The sequence below is a fragment of the Delphinapterus leucas genome, chromosome 9 (genome assembly GCF_059928025.1).
Source record: "Delphinapterus leucas isolate spDelLeu-1000000601 "Yukka" chromosome 9, BTC_Dleu_Yukka2, whole genome shotgun sequence".
NCBI lineage: Eukaryota > Metazoa > Chordata > Mammalia > Artiodactyla > Monodontidae > Delphinapterus > Delphinapterus leucas.
In genome coordinates, this window is record NC_143137.1 from 88159117 (window position 1) to 88178390 (window position 19274).

General features: G+C 49.9%; 1 protein-coding gene across 13 annotated transcripts in view; it reads right to left on the reverse strand.

Annotated features, from left to right (window-relative positions):
- The window catches only part of ATXN7L1 (ataxin 7 like 1), a 252933-nt gene that overhangs the window by 55568 nt on the left and 178091 nt on the right, over window positions 1-19274 (reverse strand). For all 13 annotated transcript variants that reach the window (XR_016394379.1, XR_016394377.1, XR_016394380.1 and 10 more), the window contains one exon: window positions 12091-12313. Coding sequence is in view for 9 of the 13 variants with exons in the window: in XM_089917801.1 (XP_089773927.1) it covers window positions 12091-12313 (223 nt within the window). In the remaining 4 variants the exon portion in view is untranslated. The remainder of the gene's footprint in view (window positions 1-12090; window positions 12314-19274) is intronic.

Consider the following 19274-nt stretch of genomic DNA (forward strand, 5'->3'; position numbering starts at 1 on the left):
GGAGAAATGAACAAGCTGACGCTGACAAATTGTAAACGTGGCCAGAGGCAAGAAGGATCAAATCAGAGAGAACAAGTAGGGCTGAGTTGGGGGTCTGTGCCTTGTCATTGTTCTGGTAAGGTCATAGAATGTGGAAGGTGTTGCAAGATAACTTAGGATAATGGTTGGGAATACAGGCTTTGAAATCAGACAAACCTAGATCCAAATCCTGCCTTTTCTATTGCTAGATGCATTATGGTGGGAAAGCCATCTGACTTCTGTGGGAATTAAAAGATGGCGGTCAGGGCTTCCCTGGTGGCGCAGTGGTTGAGAGTCCGCCTGCCGATGCAGGGGACACGGGTTCGTGCCCCGGTCTGGGAAGATCCCACATGCTGCGGAGCGGCTGGGCCCGTGAGCCATGGCCGCTGAGCCTGCGCGTCCGGAGCCTGTGCTCCGCAACGGGAGAGGCCACAGCGATAAGAGGCCCGCATACCGCAAAACAAAACAAAACAAAACAAAAAAAAGATGGCGGTCAGCCTGGCAAGTGCATGAGCGGGGCCTCTGTTCCACCTCACCTCCTCGGCAGGGTGGCCTCGCAGTGCAAAGCCCAGGCAGGCATGTGAGGCTGCCCTGCCTGGCTCATCTCAGAATTTCACTACTCTGGCTTCAGTTTCCTTATCAGTAAAATGAAGGTCATGACAGATATCTGAAGTGATTGACAGAGATAATACATATACAGTGCTTAGCATGGTGCTTGGGCACATAGTTGGTCCTCAATAAATTGCAGCAAAAACAAAAAGGGGGAGAGGATCACGCCGTCCCCTCTCCCTACTGCCCCTGATGCTTCTGGGGTGCAAGTCACTGTCACCATCAGAACTTTTTGTCCTCTTAGCCCTTCTGGTCCCATGATGGGGGGAGGGGTGGAAGAGGATGTGGGGGGCATGAGTGGAAGATGGGTGGGAGCAGATGGCCCTCCATATTTACCCAGAGTGGAGGACCACTTCTTGGGGGTGCAGAAGGGGAAAGACAGAGCCGAGTAAGAAGGCTTTTCAGCCTCAATCCCTTTCCAGGAGCCCTCAGCCCTACTTCACAATCCCACCTGCTTCTCTATCTCTAGTCTCCTAGGCACTGCCCAAGCCTGGACTAGTGGTGAAAGCTCCCACCTGCATACACATTCTAGAAGAGTAAGAGGAACTCCAGCCTCCTCTCATATGAACACGTAGTCTCCTGCAACCCTGACTTGTGTGAGGCAATGGGGGTCCTTGCTGGCCCTAAGACGTCTTCTGGAAGAAGAACTGTATGTGCCCCCTTCTAGGCGGTTCCACATTCCCTGGAAGCAGGAAGTTCCAGCATCAGCCTCTGTTTAGTGTCTCTGACACTTCTGTTAATCAGGGCTTCCCAGGGCACGGAGCTCAGAAGGTGGTCTCCGAACCCAATGGGAGATCAATGGGCACTAAATGCCCTGACATTCCTGGGGAGTCATAATACCCCAAGATCATGGGAAAAATCAGCAAGCCAGAGGAGAGAGGAAGATAACGAAGGGAAAACAGAGTCCTGGCACAGTAGAGGGTACATGAAGCTGGACAGGCTGTCTCCGGAGTGCACTGGGGACCAGCCTGCCTGCAGGGGTGCAGCCCCGGGCAGTGAGTCCGGGTGGAATTTAAGACAAGCCCAGACCAAACCAACCATACCTGCTCAGTGCCTTTCCTTCTACATGTGAGAACGAAAAGCCTCACAATGAAAATGAGTACCCAGTGAAATTCTCATCAAGGCATAAACGGTATCAAGGGCCTTTCAGGGCAGGATTTCAGATGAAGGAGATCAGGAAGCAAGTGGATTCTGGAGGGAGCGATGGTGCAGGGCATAACGGAGCCCTCAGCGCCGGCCCAGTCCAGACTCGGCTCAGGAGTTGCCAAGTGGGCGCGCTCCCGCCTGCAGCCACCAGAGGTCATCGGCTCCCGCTGCTGGAGCTACAAGCTGCCCTGCCGGCCGGGCCTACCCCTCGCCTTCCAGGGCCCGCGCAGCCAGCACGTTCACTGCCTCCCTCAAACCCTGCAGCCAACACCGCCCCAGAGGGAGAGACGGGACCCTCACAGAACATCTTCCATCCCCCTGCCAGGGAAGGCGGGGAACCGGGACCGGGGGTCAGGCCCTCAGCTTTTGCTTTCAGGAAGCTTGTTCTGAGCATAGCATCCCTGGCTGCCGTCAGCGCCCGAGCCTCTGCTCCCAGCTTCTTTCACAGGGCCACTTCCCCAGGAAGCATCTTTCCTCTCGACCTCTTCCTCCTTCTCCGTATTGGAATCCAGAACTGGGCAGGCAGCCCCGCACCCAAGCCACCTCCATCCAGGAGGCCAAGCCCTACAGCAGACTCAGGAAATGCTTTGCCCCGAATTAAATACACTTTGCGTTTTTAAAAAGCTCTGCGTTAGCAACATCACCATCCAGTTGGAGACCTTCCCCCACGGTGTCACCCTTTCTGCGTCACCACTTCAGGCCTCGTGCTCACCGTCATCACGGCTTGCCTGAACCTGTATCGAAATCCCATCATCATCCAGCCTCTCTCTGTGCTCAATCCATCTCCACCAATGCAAATCCGACCCTGCTATCCTGCTGCTTAGAAGACTTTGTGGGCTCCGCACTGCCCAGGGGACCAAGTCCAACCTCGCAGCTGCCCCCCCCGACGGTTCCCGCCCCGGGCACCTTCTCCCAGCGCCTCGCGGGACTCTAGCTCCTGGAACACTGTGTGCATTCGCCTGGCTCTGGGCCTTTGCGTGGGTGGGCAGTTCCTCCTGCTGCCGTGCCCGCCTCCCTCCTCAGGGTGAACACGCCCCCATCTGCCCTGATCCGGATGACGGGTCCTCTCCTCCCTCAGCGCTGGCTGTGCCTTCCTTGGTCTTTCTGCCACACTTATCACAACAAAGAGCAAGGTTTTAGTTCTAAGACTCTGTGGCCTGGCCAGGCCATGAACTACCCGAGGGCGGGGAGCTGGACCAACTGCATACATCACTCTGGAGTTATCCCAGCGACATACATACTATTTAGCACTTAGGCTCAATCAGTGTTTGATGACTGAGTCAATGTTTGCAGTGAAGGTTAAATCACGTAACACAATACGAAGCAAAGCAGCTCTCTAGCAGCACAAATGCTTTAGGAAAGGACCAGCCTGCAGCTGTCTCTCTTCTTGGTAGAGGAGCCATGGCGATGACAACACTGCAGGGGTGTTGTCGACCTCCCCCCATCCCTCATGCCTCTCACTCGCCCTTGCCATGCACACACTGAGCACTGCCAGGCGCTGGGCGGTAGGCTGCGCCCACACGGGAGGTCGTGTTTCCTCCTCACCCTTAATTTATAGATGAGGAACCTGAGGCTTAGAAAGGTTGACCCAGGGCATTCGTTCAGCAAAGTGAAGGGCGAGAAAGGGGTTGAACTTCAGGGAGCTCTAAGGGCGGGGATCTTTATCACAGCCCCAGCTCCACCCCTGTCCAGCTGTGTGTGCCACCTCAGGGAGATCTGTTTCCTCATCTCATCACCGAGCAGCCTTGAGGCGCAAAAGGGAGTGGGGCTATTGGGATTTCCCTGGCGGTCCGGTGGTTAGGACTCTGCGCTCTCACTGCTGAGGGCCTGGGTTTGATCCCTGGTTGGGGAACTAAGATCCCACAAGTCTCCCGGTGCTGCCAAAAAACAACAAAAAACAAACAAAGAAGCAAAAAGAAACCGAAAAAAAAAGGGAGTGGGGCTACGAAGGCATCTAAAAATTACAATGTGGTCTGCAGATATGAAGGACCATGGCTTCATGGCTCAGACTCTCTATCTCCAGTCATGCCACTTCTTTTCTCTCCCCAGCTGTCATAGCCTGTATTTTCCTTCCTTAGACTCTGGTCTCTATTTTTGAGCACTTCTGTGACTTGACGAGGTCAGTTGAGTTTACACCCAAGGAGCTGTCCATTGTTCTTCTGAAACTCAGGGAACAGGCAGCACTTAGAGGCTTAAGCTCCAGATGCCTCCCTGTCCTGGCAGGGACATTATCCCCTCTGGATGCCTGAATATCCTAACCTGCCTCCCTTCCATCCTCGTACCCACCTGCCCTTTCTATCCTGTGGCTCATCACGGTAACCTCTGACTGCTCCTTCAGTCCACCCACCCTCCCTCCCTCAGCCTCTGCCCCATTCCATCTCCCTTGATACCCATGCCTGTACCACTAGGGGCAAAAACTGCCCTCCGAATATGCCCCCCTCATCTCGTGTGTGAGGGGCTGGATCTGTAAGTGGGAGTCCAGGGAGGGACTTCTGTGGAACGCCATACCACCTCCTCACTTCCCTTCTGCCCAGGGTTTTCCTCATATGGTCAAGCGCATCCTGGGACACGACACGCAGGGGATGTGCTATGGTCATGACTGTAACTGCTGCCTCTAATTGAAAAGAAAATACCTTTCCCTTCTTGCCAGAGCACAGAGGGTTTTTCCTTTTTATCACCCAGGACCTAGTTCTCTCTTCCGAACTCTAATAAATTGTAATGGAGAAAGAGAATTTCATGATGGAAAAATGGCACCCTGATTTCTCCTCGAGAACTCAAAAAATCATTATTTATACCGGTTGCTTCCTTTAGCATCTCTGTGAGGAAGAAGAAGGAGCAGTTGTACTTCACAGACCCCTTCCTTTGTTCACTCACTCATCGTACATTCGTTTATGAAATATCTGCTGGACACCAGATTCCACGCTAAAAAATGGGCATGCAGGAGAGGGCAGGGGAAGGTAGAGATGCAAACAAGTACCATGGATGATGGTATCTGTTATAGTGGTATCTTGAGTGTTAATGGGAGCTTAGAAGAAGGAGCATCTCAGTCTGTATAAAAAGTCCAGGAAGGCTTCATGGAGGAAGTGATGCTCATGCAGAGGTTTTTTTTTGCGGTACGTGGGCCTCTCACTGTTTTGGCCTCTCCCGTTGCGAAGAACAGGCTCAGAGGCCACGGCTCACGGGCCCAGCCGCTCCACGGCATGTGGGATCTTCCCGGACTGGGGCACGAACCCGTATCCCCTGCATTGGCAGGCAGACTCTCAACCACTGCGCCACCAGGGAAGCCCGATGCAGAGATTTTAAATATGTGTAGGGACAGGCAAGGAGGCTGCTCCTGGTAGGGGAAACAGCACACGAGGAGCTACAATGAGATCGGGACACCTGGAAAATGAAATGAAGGGGTTAAAACATTGGCAGTAGCCGTTGGACAAGTGGGAAATGCCAGATCATATATCTACCTCCAAAGGGGTTGAGCTTCTGTGGCAAACAACGGAGGGCCACTGAAGAATACTAGGCATGGCAGGGGCACTGCAAGAACCCTGCTGAGGGATCTGGGGTGGTCAGAGCGGTTAGGTCACCTGGAGGGTCTGCTGCAGCCCTTTGGGTCTCTAGAATTTTCCAGCCTCAGCCAAAGTCCTAAGGTCACTCCCTACGTCCTGTGGGAGCCATCGATACTGAGCCGTGGTCTTGCCCCCAGTTCAAGCCAACCCCAGGCAAGAGCCATAAACCAGCCTCGTTTCTCCCACGGGGCCTCGCAGTTATCACTTCCTTCTCCATAAAGCGGCGGGAGAGCTTCCAGAGTGCTCCTACCGCACAGCCTCCGCTGCCCAGGAGCACACGCCTCCCACCCTGAACACCCACAGGAGCCCTGCCTCTGTGAGAAGGGGGGGCCCTCCTCCACCCGCCGCCGGGCACTCGCAAGGAGACCCGGGAGCTTGCTGATTTGTCTCTTGCTCTGGTTCATTTTCCTTCTGGAGAAGCAGGCTCATCGTCTGCATTTTTAATAGCTGAGCACATTTAGCATTCAGCACACAGTGGGCTGATACGGCCCAAAGAGAAGGCAGCAAGCCACGCAGGGGAGGAAAACCTCCTCCCTGCTCCCGCCCACATCAGTAGCTTGGTGGATTTGAGCTCCCCCATCTCCCAGCGCGCTGGACCAGGGTGGCTGAAGCGGCAGCAGGTGGGAAAGTCAGACCAGCTGATGCAGACCCCGTGTAAGGAGCTGGTTGTCTGGATGAGCAGCGACTCATAAGAAAAGCTTGAGACCCTCGTCTGAGCTCAGAAAGAGCCAGTCCTAATTCCCTCTTGACTTCCACCTGGGAAGTCTTACCCACCTCCCTCCACCTTTACGGGCTCCATGGGCTTCGGGCAGGGTATTCTCTGGCCTCTGGCTCCCCCAGGGCTGGTCCCCACGGGCAGGACGGTGAATTAGTGGAGAAGGGCTCTGAGAGCCTGGGAGCTGGGCGAACCGTGGGTGCTGCTAGGCAGATCTGCAGGGGACAAGGCTGGTAGCACAGGGATGCCCTGTTTCCCCACTTTGTTCTAATGCAGTTACTTTTTAACCTCTCCAGGCACAGAAGGGAGAAAACAACAAATCCACGGACAATTTAACCTTATGTGAGACGGCAGGAGGTGGGCCTGAACTTAAGAGCGGTGTTTTATGGCCGGACACGTGAATTTGAGCTACTTGGAAAAGGGCGTGTTGCTAACCTGCTGTTAATCTCATCTAAAGGCCATGACCCACCACCTGCAGGCAAGGCTTATGCTTTGGCCTTTAGATGCAGAGCTCCTCGAAGCAGGGAACAGAGTTTGGGCAGGGGATTCTCTACATGGCCAAACTGGGTCCTCTGGGTCTGCCCCCACCAAACCCCTGGCGGCAGCAGGCGAATGTGAGAAAGCAGAGAGTTCCTTCCCCCTTGGAATTTAGCAACTCCTGAGGGGAGGACAGCATTAAAGAGACCCAAGGAGCCACCTTCACACACCTGTGAATCAAAGAACCAGAGGGTTCACCTGGCCCAGGTGTCCAGATTTACGCTGTCTGATACAAGAGCCACTAGCCATGTGTGGCTACTGAGCACGTAAGATGTGGCTGAGGATCTGAACTTTAATTTTTATTTAATTTTAATTCATTACAATTTAAAAATAGGTACTTGATTCAGTTATAAGAAAATGTTTTAAGTATGTTTTGGAACAACTTAGTATGCAAATCTATTTTATAATCGCTGTTTTTTTTTTTTAATGAAGTCTAAGTATGGATCAAGTATTTCCAGTGATAATTTAGTGTCCAAGTTGAGGTGTGCAGTTAAGTATAAAACACACACAGGATTTTGAAACTTAAGAAAAAAAAAAAAAGAACAACCTATCTCATTGATTATATATTGAAATAATACTGTGGTTATATTAGATTTAATAAAACATATTGCTCAAAATTAATTTCACTTGTTTCTGATCACTTTTTCCAGCGTGGCTACTAGAAAATTTTAAATTACATGTGTGGTGCACATTACATGTGATTGGACAGTGCCAGTCTAAACAATTCTAGATAAAGGCTTAACCATCTCCAGGAATGGAAATCTTATGATGCTTTCCAATGGTCAGATCCATTTCATTCAATTCAACAAATATTTACTGACAAGGGGACTGTGTTTGCTGAGTGTGAGGACCTGCCATGTGAGAGGCCCCGCAATTACCACGGAGCAGAAGGAATACAGAGGTCTAATCTATAGCACCACAGAACGAGTCACAGGTAAGGCAAAAACGGAAGTGCAGCGGGGATTAAAAGGAGATGCTAGTGTATCAGGTGGCTGGCAACAAGGAAGAGAATGAGAGAGAAAGGCTTTGAGAAGAAGGTGGTCCCTGGGATGGGCAGTGAGAAGCAGGCAGGGTTTGGGCCAGGAGAGAAGGGACAGGATGCTGTGGAAGGAAGCCTGCTTCCTCCGGTTCCTCCCCTCTTCGGACCCCATTCTCCAGGGCCCTGCCCTTGATTCCTGCTCTTTTTAATAAGCCACATATCTTCCCGGGAATCCCCATCTGTATCACGGCTTCAACGCCTGTGTCTACTCTCAAATCTCCATTCCCAGTCCATGCCTCTCTCCCGACCTCTGGGACCAAACACTCAATGCCCAGCGGACATCTCTATGTAGGTATTTCTCAGATACTTCAAACTCCATGGACTCCCCGGCTGAACTCATCCTCTCCTCTCCACCCTAGACTCTGGCCCTTTCTGTCCTTCTCTTGAGGGAGTGGCAGGACCAGTGACCCAGCTGTCCAAGCCAGGAACATTACCCTAAACACTTCCCTTGCATTACGAGCCCTAATACAACCAGCCCCAAAGTCCTGTGGGGTTTTCCTCAGTTCCTCTCCCACCTGGCCCCTTCCACACACGTCCACTACCGCTGCCTGGGTCCAGGCTGTCACCACGCCCCACCTGCGTTATGCAAAAGCATCCTCACTCTTCTGGCTGCTTCTTGAGTGGCCCCTCATGCCATCCTTTATACAGCTGTTGGGGGGTCATAGTACCATTGAAAACTGCTCCTCTAACAGCTCCATGCAGCTTTCAGGGTGAAGCCCAAATTCCTGAATTTAGCTCATACAGCAGAACTTTATAACCTGGCCCTCATTCACCTACTCAGTTTCATCTCCTGCCTCTCCCCACAAGCAAGTATTTCTGCATGTTCTGTTCCCCTTGCCTGGAACACCCTCCCCATTTTAAAAAAAAAAAAAAAAAAGGTTTTTTAAAATTGTGTTTAAAAAAAAAATCTATCTATCTATCTCAATCATAAGATTTACCATTCTAATCCAGTTTTCTTTGTCTAGGTTATTCCTATTTATCCTTCAAATTCAGCTCGAGTGTGGCCCCTTCTGAAAACCCTTTTCTGAGTCCTCAGCCTGGGTTAGGTGCCCTTCTGCTGTGCTACCAGTATCTTAGCTCTTATCACATTGTATTCTGTGTTAGCTTATGTCTCTTTTTACAGACTCCCTAGGACAGTGTGTGTGTCTTATTTAATTTTGTATTCAAGGGCACATGTACAGTTGTGCAGGTTACAGACTGCACTAGATGCCTGGCTGAGGAAATGAGTAAGACATGAAGACCATTAGCCAATTGTGCACTCTGGTCCAGGGCTGTATCCAGGCCTTTTTGTAACTTGCACAGAGGTGCCATAGGTGCCAAGCCCTGTATATCTTCAGGGCTTGTTACAGTGCTGGCACATAGTATTATAGTAGGTGCTCATTAAACGTTAAGTTGAATAAAGACGATGGATGGTTTAGGCAAAGGGACCAGGGGAAGACATGGTGGGGAAGCTGGAGTAATGGGATGTTACTGAATGATCAAGATTGGATTAGGGGGGTTTGCAGTCAGTTTTTAGAGGGTCCTTGTAGATACACCTCCTTCTAGATGTAGGTGCTTGGCTTTTAAAGGGTAACTCAGCTCTGGTTCTTTTTATTTTTTTCCCCTTTGTGCACCCATTGGAATAGATTCTACAGTATATAAAGGGCTGAGATCCTAACTCTTAATTCAGTAGACAGTGAGGAACCTTGGAGAATTTTTGAGGATTGTGTCTTAAAAATCACAAAATATTCAGGCTTGAAAATAAGACTCAGAGAAGTTAAGTGACTTGTTCAGGGTCACACAGAAAGTTAGTGGCCGAGCTGGGCCCTGAACTGGCTTTCCTTGCCCCTCCAGTTTTCCTTCTTCCACACCGCCCTTTGGGGAAGGCTCCCTGAACTGAGGCGGGCCCTGGAAGCCCCCAAACTAAATCTTCCCAGCCCTCCAATATGAGTCCCCAGTGACGGTGGGCAGGGGATGGGCTGACCGGAGGTGAGAACACAGGCAGGAGGCTGCTGCAGTCGACGCTCAGCCTCACCCAGCGTGCCTCCCTTGATCTGTCTAGATGTCTGCCTACTTGAAGTTAGGTAAACTGCCCAGGAGCTTTCTGCTCTTCACACAAGGTCAGTGCTCTAGTTTTTGGAGGCCTTTTTTCACAAGGGCTTATTTCCCTTCTTGCAATCCTTTTGGTTGCTTTTCTTTGGACCCTGGCTAGTTTTTTCAGATTCTTTCAAAACCACCTTCTGCCACTAGCTGAAGAGGGGCCTCACGCATAGCAGGGCTTAGTAAGTGCGTGTTGAGTTGGTGTGACCCAAACATGGAGGATGATCTAACCTGAGCGGTCTCCCTTGAAGCCTTGCCTCCTGGGAGAATTCCTGGTGCTACATCTCACCCTCCTGGGACCATGTTTATCAGTTATCATTTATTGCATTCATGCTATGATCTTCCCTGACCCCCGAGTCTCTTTCTGACTTACTCCCCATGAGCCCCCTGCCCAGCTTTCCTCATTTAGTTGCTCTATAGCTCATTTCTAGACTCTGAATAAACGGTTTTAGCCTTTTCCATTTTCAACTTCAGTCTGAGTCTGAAGAGCCATTTCCCTACTTTTCCCAGGAGATTGGGCTTCTCAACCTGTACTCCTGCTTATAGGAGCTCTGTCCTTTGGCACACGTGATAATAATGATAACAATAACATTATCATCAAATATTTATTGAACGTGTTCCCTGATCCAGACATCACGCTTCCTGCTTTTATAAAAATTAGTTCACTTCATCCTCACAAAAATCCTGTGGGGTAGAGATATCAGTAACCACATTTTACAGATGAGGAAAACCGAGGCACACCAAGATCAAGCCATTTGCCCAAGGTCACCCACCTGAGATTTGTATATAGGCAGTGATACAGGAAGCACTTACATCAGGACACCAGATGCTGCCTTGGCAAACAACCTTTCAGGGGCTCTCCGAGGTCACCATAAGAAGGACACTCACGCTACCAGCAGGCAGGCCCAGAGGCCACCAACTGTCACTCTCAGGCCAGGTCTTTCCTAACCAGCTGTGTCCTCTTACAGCATAGAGATCCTAACACTCAAGAGAACAAAGCTCGTCCGTGAGCCCTGGCTGCGTGACAAGTGCCTCCCCTCCTTGACAGCCATGTCTAAACCTCTCCTCTCTGTCACAAGAGGCCCCTTAGTTGATCTGGCATAATTAGCTCTTTACAAAGTCATCAAAATTGCCCGCGTGCAGTGACAAACCAATCGATGGATGATTTTAGTCCACAGCTTTCCCAGCTATGAACGTAAGTGTAATTAAATGTAAGAAAGTGTAAGAAACGTAAGGAGTGTAAGAAGACATCTTCTGTAGCATGAATTAACAGAAGATGTTTTCTCTTTAGATATATAAACGAACAGAGCCCACACTTATCCCTTGTCTGCCTCCACAAGGCCAGCAAGATAAGGCTAGAGGCTCTGTACTAAGCCGGTCCCTAAGGGTTCCAAGTTGGGTCCTTGGCATTTGAAGATACTCATCTTCTGCTTCCTGTCCTCATTTTCACTTTGGTTTCCTATCTGTCCATCCCACAGGTAACGTTTTTTGACTTCTCGGTAAAGACGGAGATAAAAAAGTGAATTAGGGCTTCCCTGATGGCGCAGTGATTAAAAATCCGCCTGCCAATGCAGGGGACACGGGTTCGAGCCCCATTCCGGGAAGATCCCACATGCCATGAAGCAACTAAGCCCGTGCGCCACAACTACTGAGCCTGCGCTCTAGAGCCTGGGAGCCACAACTACTGAGCCTGCGTGCCTAGAGCCCGTGCTCCACAACAAGAGAAGCCACCGCAATGAGAAGCCCACGCAGTGCGACAAAGACCCAACACAGTCAAAAATAAACTAAAAAAAAAAAAAAAAGAATTAAAAGCCTCTGATTTTTCATAGTCACCTGCAACCAGCCCTCTCCCACCCCATCACGTCACAGGCAGCGACATTCCCTTTGGATTTCCTTTCTTCCTTCCGTCATCAGCTCCCAAGTACCTGCCTCTGCTGGCAGCTCCTTCACAGAGTGCAGGCCAGGCTGCTTGTGATGGGAAGCTCTGTGGGGGGCCTGCCTTCCAGGGCCCTGCGGAAGGACCAGGGCCTCACTCCCTGCGGGGCCGACTGGCTGTGCTTTTGATGATTTATACCAACACTTCTGTTCACTGGGGTGGAAAATTGAGAGGTGACCGTATAACTGAGCAATATTTCCCTGTTACCCTCTTCTTAGACACAACTTGCCTCAGCTCTTAGGAGCGGAAAGAATTCCCCTGTCGGGCAGATAGTCCTTTAAGGTGCCCTGTTTCTCCTGGTATTTAGGTTTCTCATCTCATCATTCTGGTTTTCTGTTCCTTCCCTCCCCACTTCCCCAGATTCCTGGACAAAGCCACTGGGTAAACACTGTTTCCTGTGGTGACAGGGACAAGCAGCGAGGACAGGCGGCTGCCGGCACCCGACACTCACCATGCTTTGTCCCTTGATCCCTTCGCTGAAAAGATTGTGTGCTGCTTGCCGCTGGAGGCTAGGAGATTGTCTTTGGGCGTTTTGAATGGCTTTGAGGAGCTGCTGGCAGAGGTATGGCCGCTGAGACAGGCTTTTGTTTTCACCTGTACTAGTGATGTCCGGGCACTGGAGGGTGGAGACGCCGGAGAGGGAGAAGGTCTACACATTGAACCGTGTCTTCTCTCTACAGGGGGAGAAAGAACAGAACTCAGCACATCATCTGTAGCAAGTGAGTCATATGCATACGCGTGTACGTAACAGGCAAAGAGGAGAGTGCTGACCTTGCAGTGTCGGTCCCCGAAGCCTCAGTTCTGACTATGGTTTGCTTGACATCATATCCCACCAACTAGCAGTGATTACCTTCTGAATTTCTGTGTCAAGTGGCAAGCTGAACTCACCCTACAGTTCTCCCGGGAGGCATTACGGTCCTCCTGCAAAACCACTGCCACAGGACTAGTAAAGGGGATGCCCGGTGTCATGGGAACGTAGTGAGAGAATCACACAGCCCAAGCCATCCCCAGACAGCCACTCAGAGGCCACATGGTCCCTCGGGGCAGTGGGGAGGGTAGGACTTTTCAGATAACAAATAGCAATTTCTCAAACCTGACCCCTAGCAGGAGCACTTAAGTCACAAGGACTTGTGACATTCAGCTGGGCTGAATGAAAGGGTCTTCTACATCCAGAAGGTGGCCCAGCATCTGTCCACACGCCCCTGTGGCCTCTCCAGGGCTCAATGAGGTCCCGGGCCACAGGTGCCGGGTCAGGACAGGCAAGAGGACGTCAACACTGAAGGCAGAATCCACAGGTCTGGGGCCTGGACGTGGGCAGCCCCTTCCTGGGGCTCTAAGAGAATACCAGCGCCCTGGGAGACATGCCCCACTTGTTCACCCTCGTTTGGCTCCTGTGGTCTCGACTTGATGGGCAGGATAAGAATGCTGACCAGGAGAGTAGGTGCACGAGGTAAAGCTCCGGTGTACACCCACTACGGTGGTTCCTAACTGTTACAGGGGAACAGATTTGATCAACGGTAAGGACCCTTCTCAAGAAAAATGCCCCAAAACTCTGCATACAATTACAGGAAGGAATCCTGAACCCCCAAAAGACAAACGGTCTGAAATCCTAAGTCCGCTCTGGCTCCCTCGTACCTACTACAAAGCCCCACATATAGTTAGTGCCTAGTTACTGTGTGTTGAATAAATAAATGAAATTATAACAGATCTCCTGATGGGAAGGACTAGAGATCACAAAGCTGGAGATCTGGGTTGAATGTGATAACGAAGAAGATGGGGGCAGAGAGAGCAGATCCCACTCCCGCTCCCATCTCCGAGCCGAGTCTCACTTTTCTCATTAGTGACGCACTTCTGGCTGCTATGCCAGGCACCCTGGAAAGAAAGGCAGACTGACTATGGCTATGAGGGACAAGCCTTTGGGCTTCCTCTGAGCTTCCTGGTACCAATGGGCTGCCAGCTTGTCTCCAAGCCGGCTGGCTCTAATCCTGTGATGAGGTGGGAACTGGGGAGCGGGGGCGAAAGTGGATTTTTGAGGATCATCTGATTGCTGGGTGTTTCTGCCTGACCAGTGTTCATAGGTTGCCTGCACTGAATAACTTTACCAGGGAATCTTTCTTCACTGAATCAGAGGAGACCTTGCATACATGCTCAGTTCCCAGAGCCACCCTGTTCAAGGATGTGAAAACCAAGAGCTAGTTCCACGGCCTCTGTTTTGATGTAGTAGAGAGAACCCTGGGCTAGGAGCCAGGAGATCCAGGCTCCAATTCCTGCCACACCACGTTATTAGGCTTATAGCCTGGAGTTCACCACTTAAACTTTCTGTTTCCATGCCTTTATCTGTAAATGAAGTGGGTCTCTAGATGGCCTTGAAGGCCTCTTTCTACTCCATTATCATAAATACAAGGCATACTTACACCTGATCCTTCACTTCCCATCTCTCGTGATTCCTGAATGTCATAGCAATAATTATAGCACAAGTTTTGAAATATTTTACTCAGGCAGGATCTTCCTTGGGAGAATTCATCCTTTGTAAAGTTGTACTGGTCTTTACAACTCCTCTGACACAGGCAGGAAGCAGCCAGCCATCTCCACCCTCCTCAGGACTGACTGGCTAAAGAAGACACAGAGAGGCGAGGTGACTCGCCAAGGTCAAGGTCAGTGGCTATGAGAGGAATGGGGCCTCTATGCTATGGGCAGGGGCTTAGCTGCTTCTCAGGAAGGCAGGAAACGGGGTGTACTGTGACCAAGATGTGAAGCCAGGGAATTCGGAAGCACAGGACTTAGAATCACTGAAGGTTAGAACTGGATCTTAGAAGTCAGCTCATCCCATCTGCTTGCTGATGGATGAGGTTATCACTTAGAGAGGTTATCGGTTACCAGCCTGTAGGGCAAAGCTAGTTGGTGGCAGGGTTGAGTTCAGAACCAACGCTTCTCACTTCAAATCCATAGTTCTTTCTGCCCTTCAGAAATGTCTCGCTCAGCAATTTTTTTTTTTTTGGCTGAAGTTTCCAAAACTAAAACAAGACTTTGATTTTTACCACTACTGTTTTGGGTTGCTCTGCAGACTTCATTCACTCATTTGCTCTCATGTGCTCAAGGTGGCAGAGGGGGTGGGGGAAGGGATATGCAGAAGTATTCCCCCATTCTGGTGGAGAGATAAGCCTTCATAATGAAGAGAATTTTTATTTTGCTAAACTAAGAGTGGAAAATAATACCAGTAAGCAAAGATAAATCACAAAGAAGCGTGACATTAAGGACAAAATGAATGGGCCAGATCAGGGATTCCCAAATCACCTCCAGAGAATTACGATTAGTGACCCTGACGAGGCGTTCTGCTGCTAAACTCACAGAAAAAATTAAATCAATGGATAAGCCTTCTTTTTTTTTTTTTTTTTTTCACGGTACGCGGGCCCCTCACTGTTGTGGCCTCTCCCGTTGCGGAGCACAGGCTCCGGACGCGCAGGCCCAGCGGCCATGGCTCACGGGCCCAGCTGCTCCGCGGCATGTGGGATCTTCCCGGACCGGGGCACGAACCTGTGTCCCCTGCATCGGCAGGCGGATTCTCAACCACTGTGCCACCAAGGAAGCCCAGAACATTTCTTTTTTTACTCACTATTAAAATATTCTATAGACTGAAGCAATCTTAGAGAAAAAAACCCTTTCCCTCCAAATCTTCTCATTCTCTGTTCATGTACATAGATGCATTAACAAAACAGTAATCAATTGATATTTTGGACTATTCTTTTTCAACTAACATTATTCCATTTATATGTTTCTAATTCCCAAATATTGGTCATTTTAAATGGTTAGGTAATATTTAATCACTGACATCATGCTTTAGATTACTTAGCTATTCTCTTACTACTTAATGTCTGGCTTTTTTTCTTTCTTCCTTTCTTTCTTTCTTTCATTTTTTTTTTTAAAATTTAGTTAAAAAGTGATTTGAGATTATTTCTTTGAGGTGTAGTTCCCAAAGTGAAAAAGGTTGCAATAGTTTATAGCTTTTGCAACACATTTCTTTCCAGATCGTGGGACAGAAAGACCAAACCGATCTATTGTGCTAATGTTGAATGTGAGTACCACTTACCTACTGAAGTGAAAACAGAAGATCACTGTCAGGACATTCACACAGAATTAAATGTCCACTACATCAATAACAACCTAGGTGATTGATGTTGGATCAGCAACCTCTGGTCTCACCCCTTCTGTCCTTTGGCCAATAGTAATAACTTATTAAGACTTGCCCATGCGCCAAGAACTCTACTAAATACTTGAATTACCTTAGTAATTACCTAGTATTTAGTTCTTACAATACCCTAAGAGAGGTACAATTATTATATCTGTTCTACGGATGAAGAAACTGAGGTTAGAGATACAAGTTGACCAAGTTCATGGAGCTAGGAAACATTAGATTTGTGGATGTCTTCAGAGCCTGTGGTTTTAACTCTGAGCTCTACCACCTTGAAATCCTGGACGATGCTACAGCATATAGGGAGAGCCTGGAAGGCTGCTGGACACCTCCCCTCCCCATTGAGTATGGGCATTTCAGCAGGGCACCTGACTCCCCTAGGGAGAGGGGGAAAAACACCTAATGTGGCAGCTTTTAAGGTACTAGTCAGCCATAGCCTGAGACCTCAACCCCAAAGAAATGACCAAAGAAAGGAAAAACCAAAGCCTTTTACTTTTTTGCATTTCCATCACAGGAAATCCAGAGCATGGCCTCAGCCGCTGGCTGTTCTAAGACCACTTGCTTCACTGTGTACAGCCTAACCATCCATGAGGGACTCCAGGGTGCAATCCTAGAGACCAGCTGAGCAGGGGGCTTGCAGACACCATGTGGGGAGCCCTGGTGTCTCCACAATCCTCTCCCCTTACTACTCTCCACTGGGAAAAGTCCACCAGGTTCTCAGGCCATTGCATCTCAGTAAAAATTCGGAACCCTCCCCTCCCCCCATGCTTATTCACTGAGATATTTTTATACTCACAGCATCAGTGTCCTGCATTTAAAACCTCAGCACAGATGCCTCACGAATGGCTGAGCTGGCCGCCAACACCCAGTGTGGTTCCCTGTACCAGTTTTAGAAAGAACGCATTGGGAATTTTCCAATATGGTGTTTAAGGGATCAATCCCCGCCCCGCCCCTGCCCCCAACAGAGTGTGCGCACCACAGTCACTTGTGGCCCGACACGCTTGTGTAAACTCACTTGGGCTTAGGCCAGCTCCTGGCTTGCTCATTTGACAGTGCTGAGTCTCTTTCAGCCCTCACCTCTTAGAGCAGGTGCTTGGCAAATCATTAGCCGGGTTCTATTTTATCAATGGATTCTATCTGCTTTAGTAGCTGCGGTCAGGATGCTTTCCATAAAGGACAACCCTGAACTCCAAGGGACCTTCCAAAAGTAAACTGGAGGCGGAGGGTGAGGGGCAGAGCACACACCTTGGCCCGGGGAATCATGCAGGAACCATGCTAGCTGTATCTTGCAACCACTTGGTGAGGGGGTGAGGCAGGTATCCCCCCATTTTACAGCTGTGGAAACTGAGGCAGGTTGCATTTCGGAAACCTATCCAGGGTCTGTTAAGGCTCGGAAGTGGAGACAGCAGGGGTAGCATCTGAGCTGTGGTCTCATTTGCCACAGTTGTAGCTGGGCACTAAATATAGTGCCATGGTGGTTAGAGGGGGGATATTGAATCAGCAGGGGAGGAAATGAAGACACAGGAAAGTCAAGTGACTAAGGCAGGCAGCGAGTGGCAGGCAGAGGCGTGCCAAGCAGCTCCTGTGCCAGGAGTGCCTGTGAGCTGCCCAGGAGCGCACTCCCTCCTTGGGCTGCGGTGCCTCTTTAAAAGCTGTCAGGGGGCTTCCCTGGTGGCGCAGTGGTTAAGAATCCGCCTGCCAATGCAGGGGACACGGGTTCGAGCCCTGGCCCGGGAAGATCTCACATGCCGTGGAGCAACGAAGCTCGTGTGCCGCAACTATTGAGCCTGCGCTCTAGAGCCTGCGAACCACAACTACTGAAGCCTGCGCACCTAGAGAAAGCCCGTGTGCAGCAATGAAGACCCAATGCAGCCAAAAATTAATTAATTAATTAATTAAAAAAAAAAAGCTGTCAGGGGAGGTGTTCCTTCAAGCACGGGTGCCTGTCACCAGTTAACTTATACTAGTTCTTCTTTACCCCTCTTCACCGGCTACCCAGATGGGCAACACACACCACCTGGGGCCCTTTGACAAAAGCCACTGTGGGCCGGTGCCTACACTGCTCATGCCGGCTCAGCTCTCAAATTCCCCTAGGCTCTGGGTTGATTTCTCGGCCATCTGGTCACTCTGTGCCCATTCATTCAGTTAGGAAGAGAAGCAGCATTCCTTGGGTGCCTACTATGTGTCAGGCACTGAGCAAGCTACTTTTACACCTACCAGCTCATGCAATCGACCCAACAACCCCCCAAAGTGGATACTGTTAGCCTCCTCGTTGTAGATGGGGCAATTAAAGCTTAGCAAGATTATGAAACAAGGCCAAGGTCACGGTGACCTTGGCAGTTAGAAGGTGAGCCCAGGCCTGCCTGGCCCCAGAGCCAATGCCCTTTCCACCATGGAGATACTGTCTTTCTCTGGGATGCTGTCTTTCCTCTACACGTAAGCAATACAACTTGTCTGAAGATTCTAACAAAGCGTCTCCCATTTTCAGAGCTGGCCCAGGATACAGCTCTGAAGTTAGATAAGGATGCTTTTTACATCTCCCTCTCCGAGGCATTCCCCCACCCCACCTGTGCTCTTCTATTGGTTATTTATACTAAGGTATACATTTCTGGCATCAACCACTGTTGGGTAGGATTTGGGGAGTCCCAGGGACTTTCCAGGGCCCTGATGTATTTCCATCAGCCCCCAAGGATGCCCTCATTAGACATTTAACCTAGCTGAAGGAGAAAACCCCCCCAGCAATATAGACCAGTGGGGAAACAAACACATGTACACACTGCTGGGGGTACTTCCAAGGGATGACAGTTCTCTGGAGAGCAACCTCGTGTTGATGACAACGGTTAAAAAGCACTCACAGGGCTTCCCTGGTGGCGCAGTGGTTAAGAATCCGCCTGCCGATGCAGGGGACACGGGTTTGAGCCCTGGTCCGGGAAGATCCCACATGCCACGGAGCAACTAAGCCCCTGTGCCACAACTACTGAGCCTGCGCTCTACAGCCCGTGAGCCACAGCTACTGAAGTCTGCGCGCCTAGAGCCTGTGCTCCACAACAAGAGAAGCCACCGCAGTGGGAAGCCCTCGCACCACAACGAAGAGTAGCCCCCGCTTGCCATAACTAGAGAAAGCCCACGCACAGCAATGAAGACCCAACGCACCCAAAAGATAAATAAATAAGTAAATAAATAATAGAAATCTATTTAAAAAAAAATAAAAGCATTTGATCTGGTAACCTGGTAATTTTAGTCTGGAAAATAGACCTCAAGGAAATATCCCCCTCCACGAAAAGTTCAAAGATATTCTCAGCAGCATTGTTTACAATAGTAAAAAATACCATAACCAACCTGGTCTATGATAAAACAACTGAAAATGACAGGTATGAGGGTTATCTCAATCTAAGGAAATGTGTATGTGAGATAATACTACCCAAATTCACAAGAAAATTAAAAAT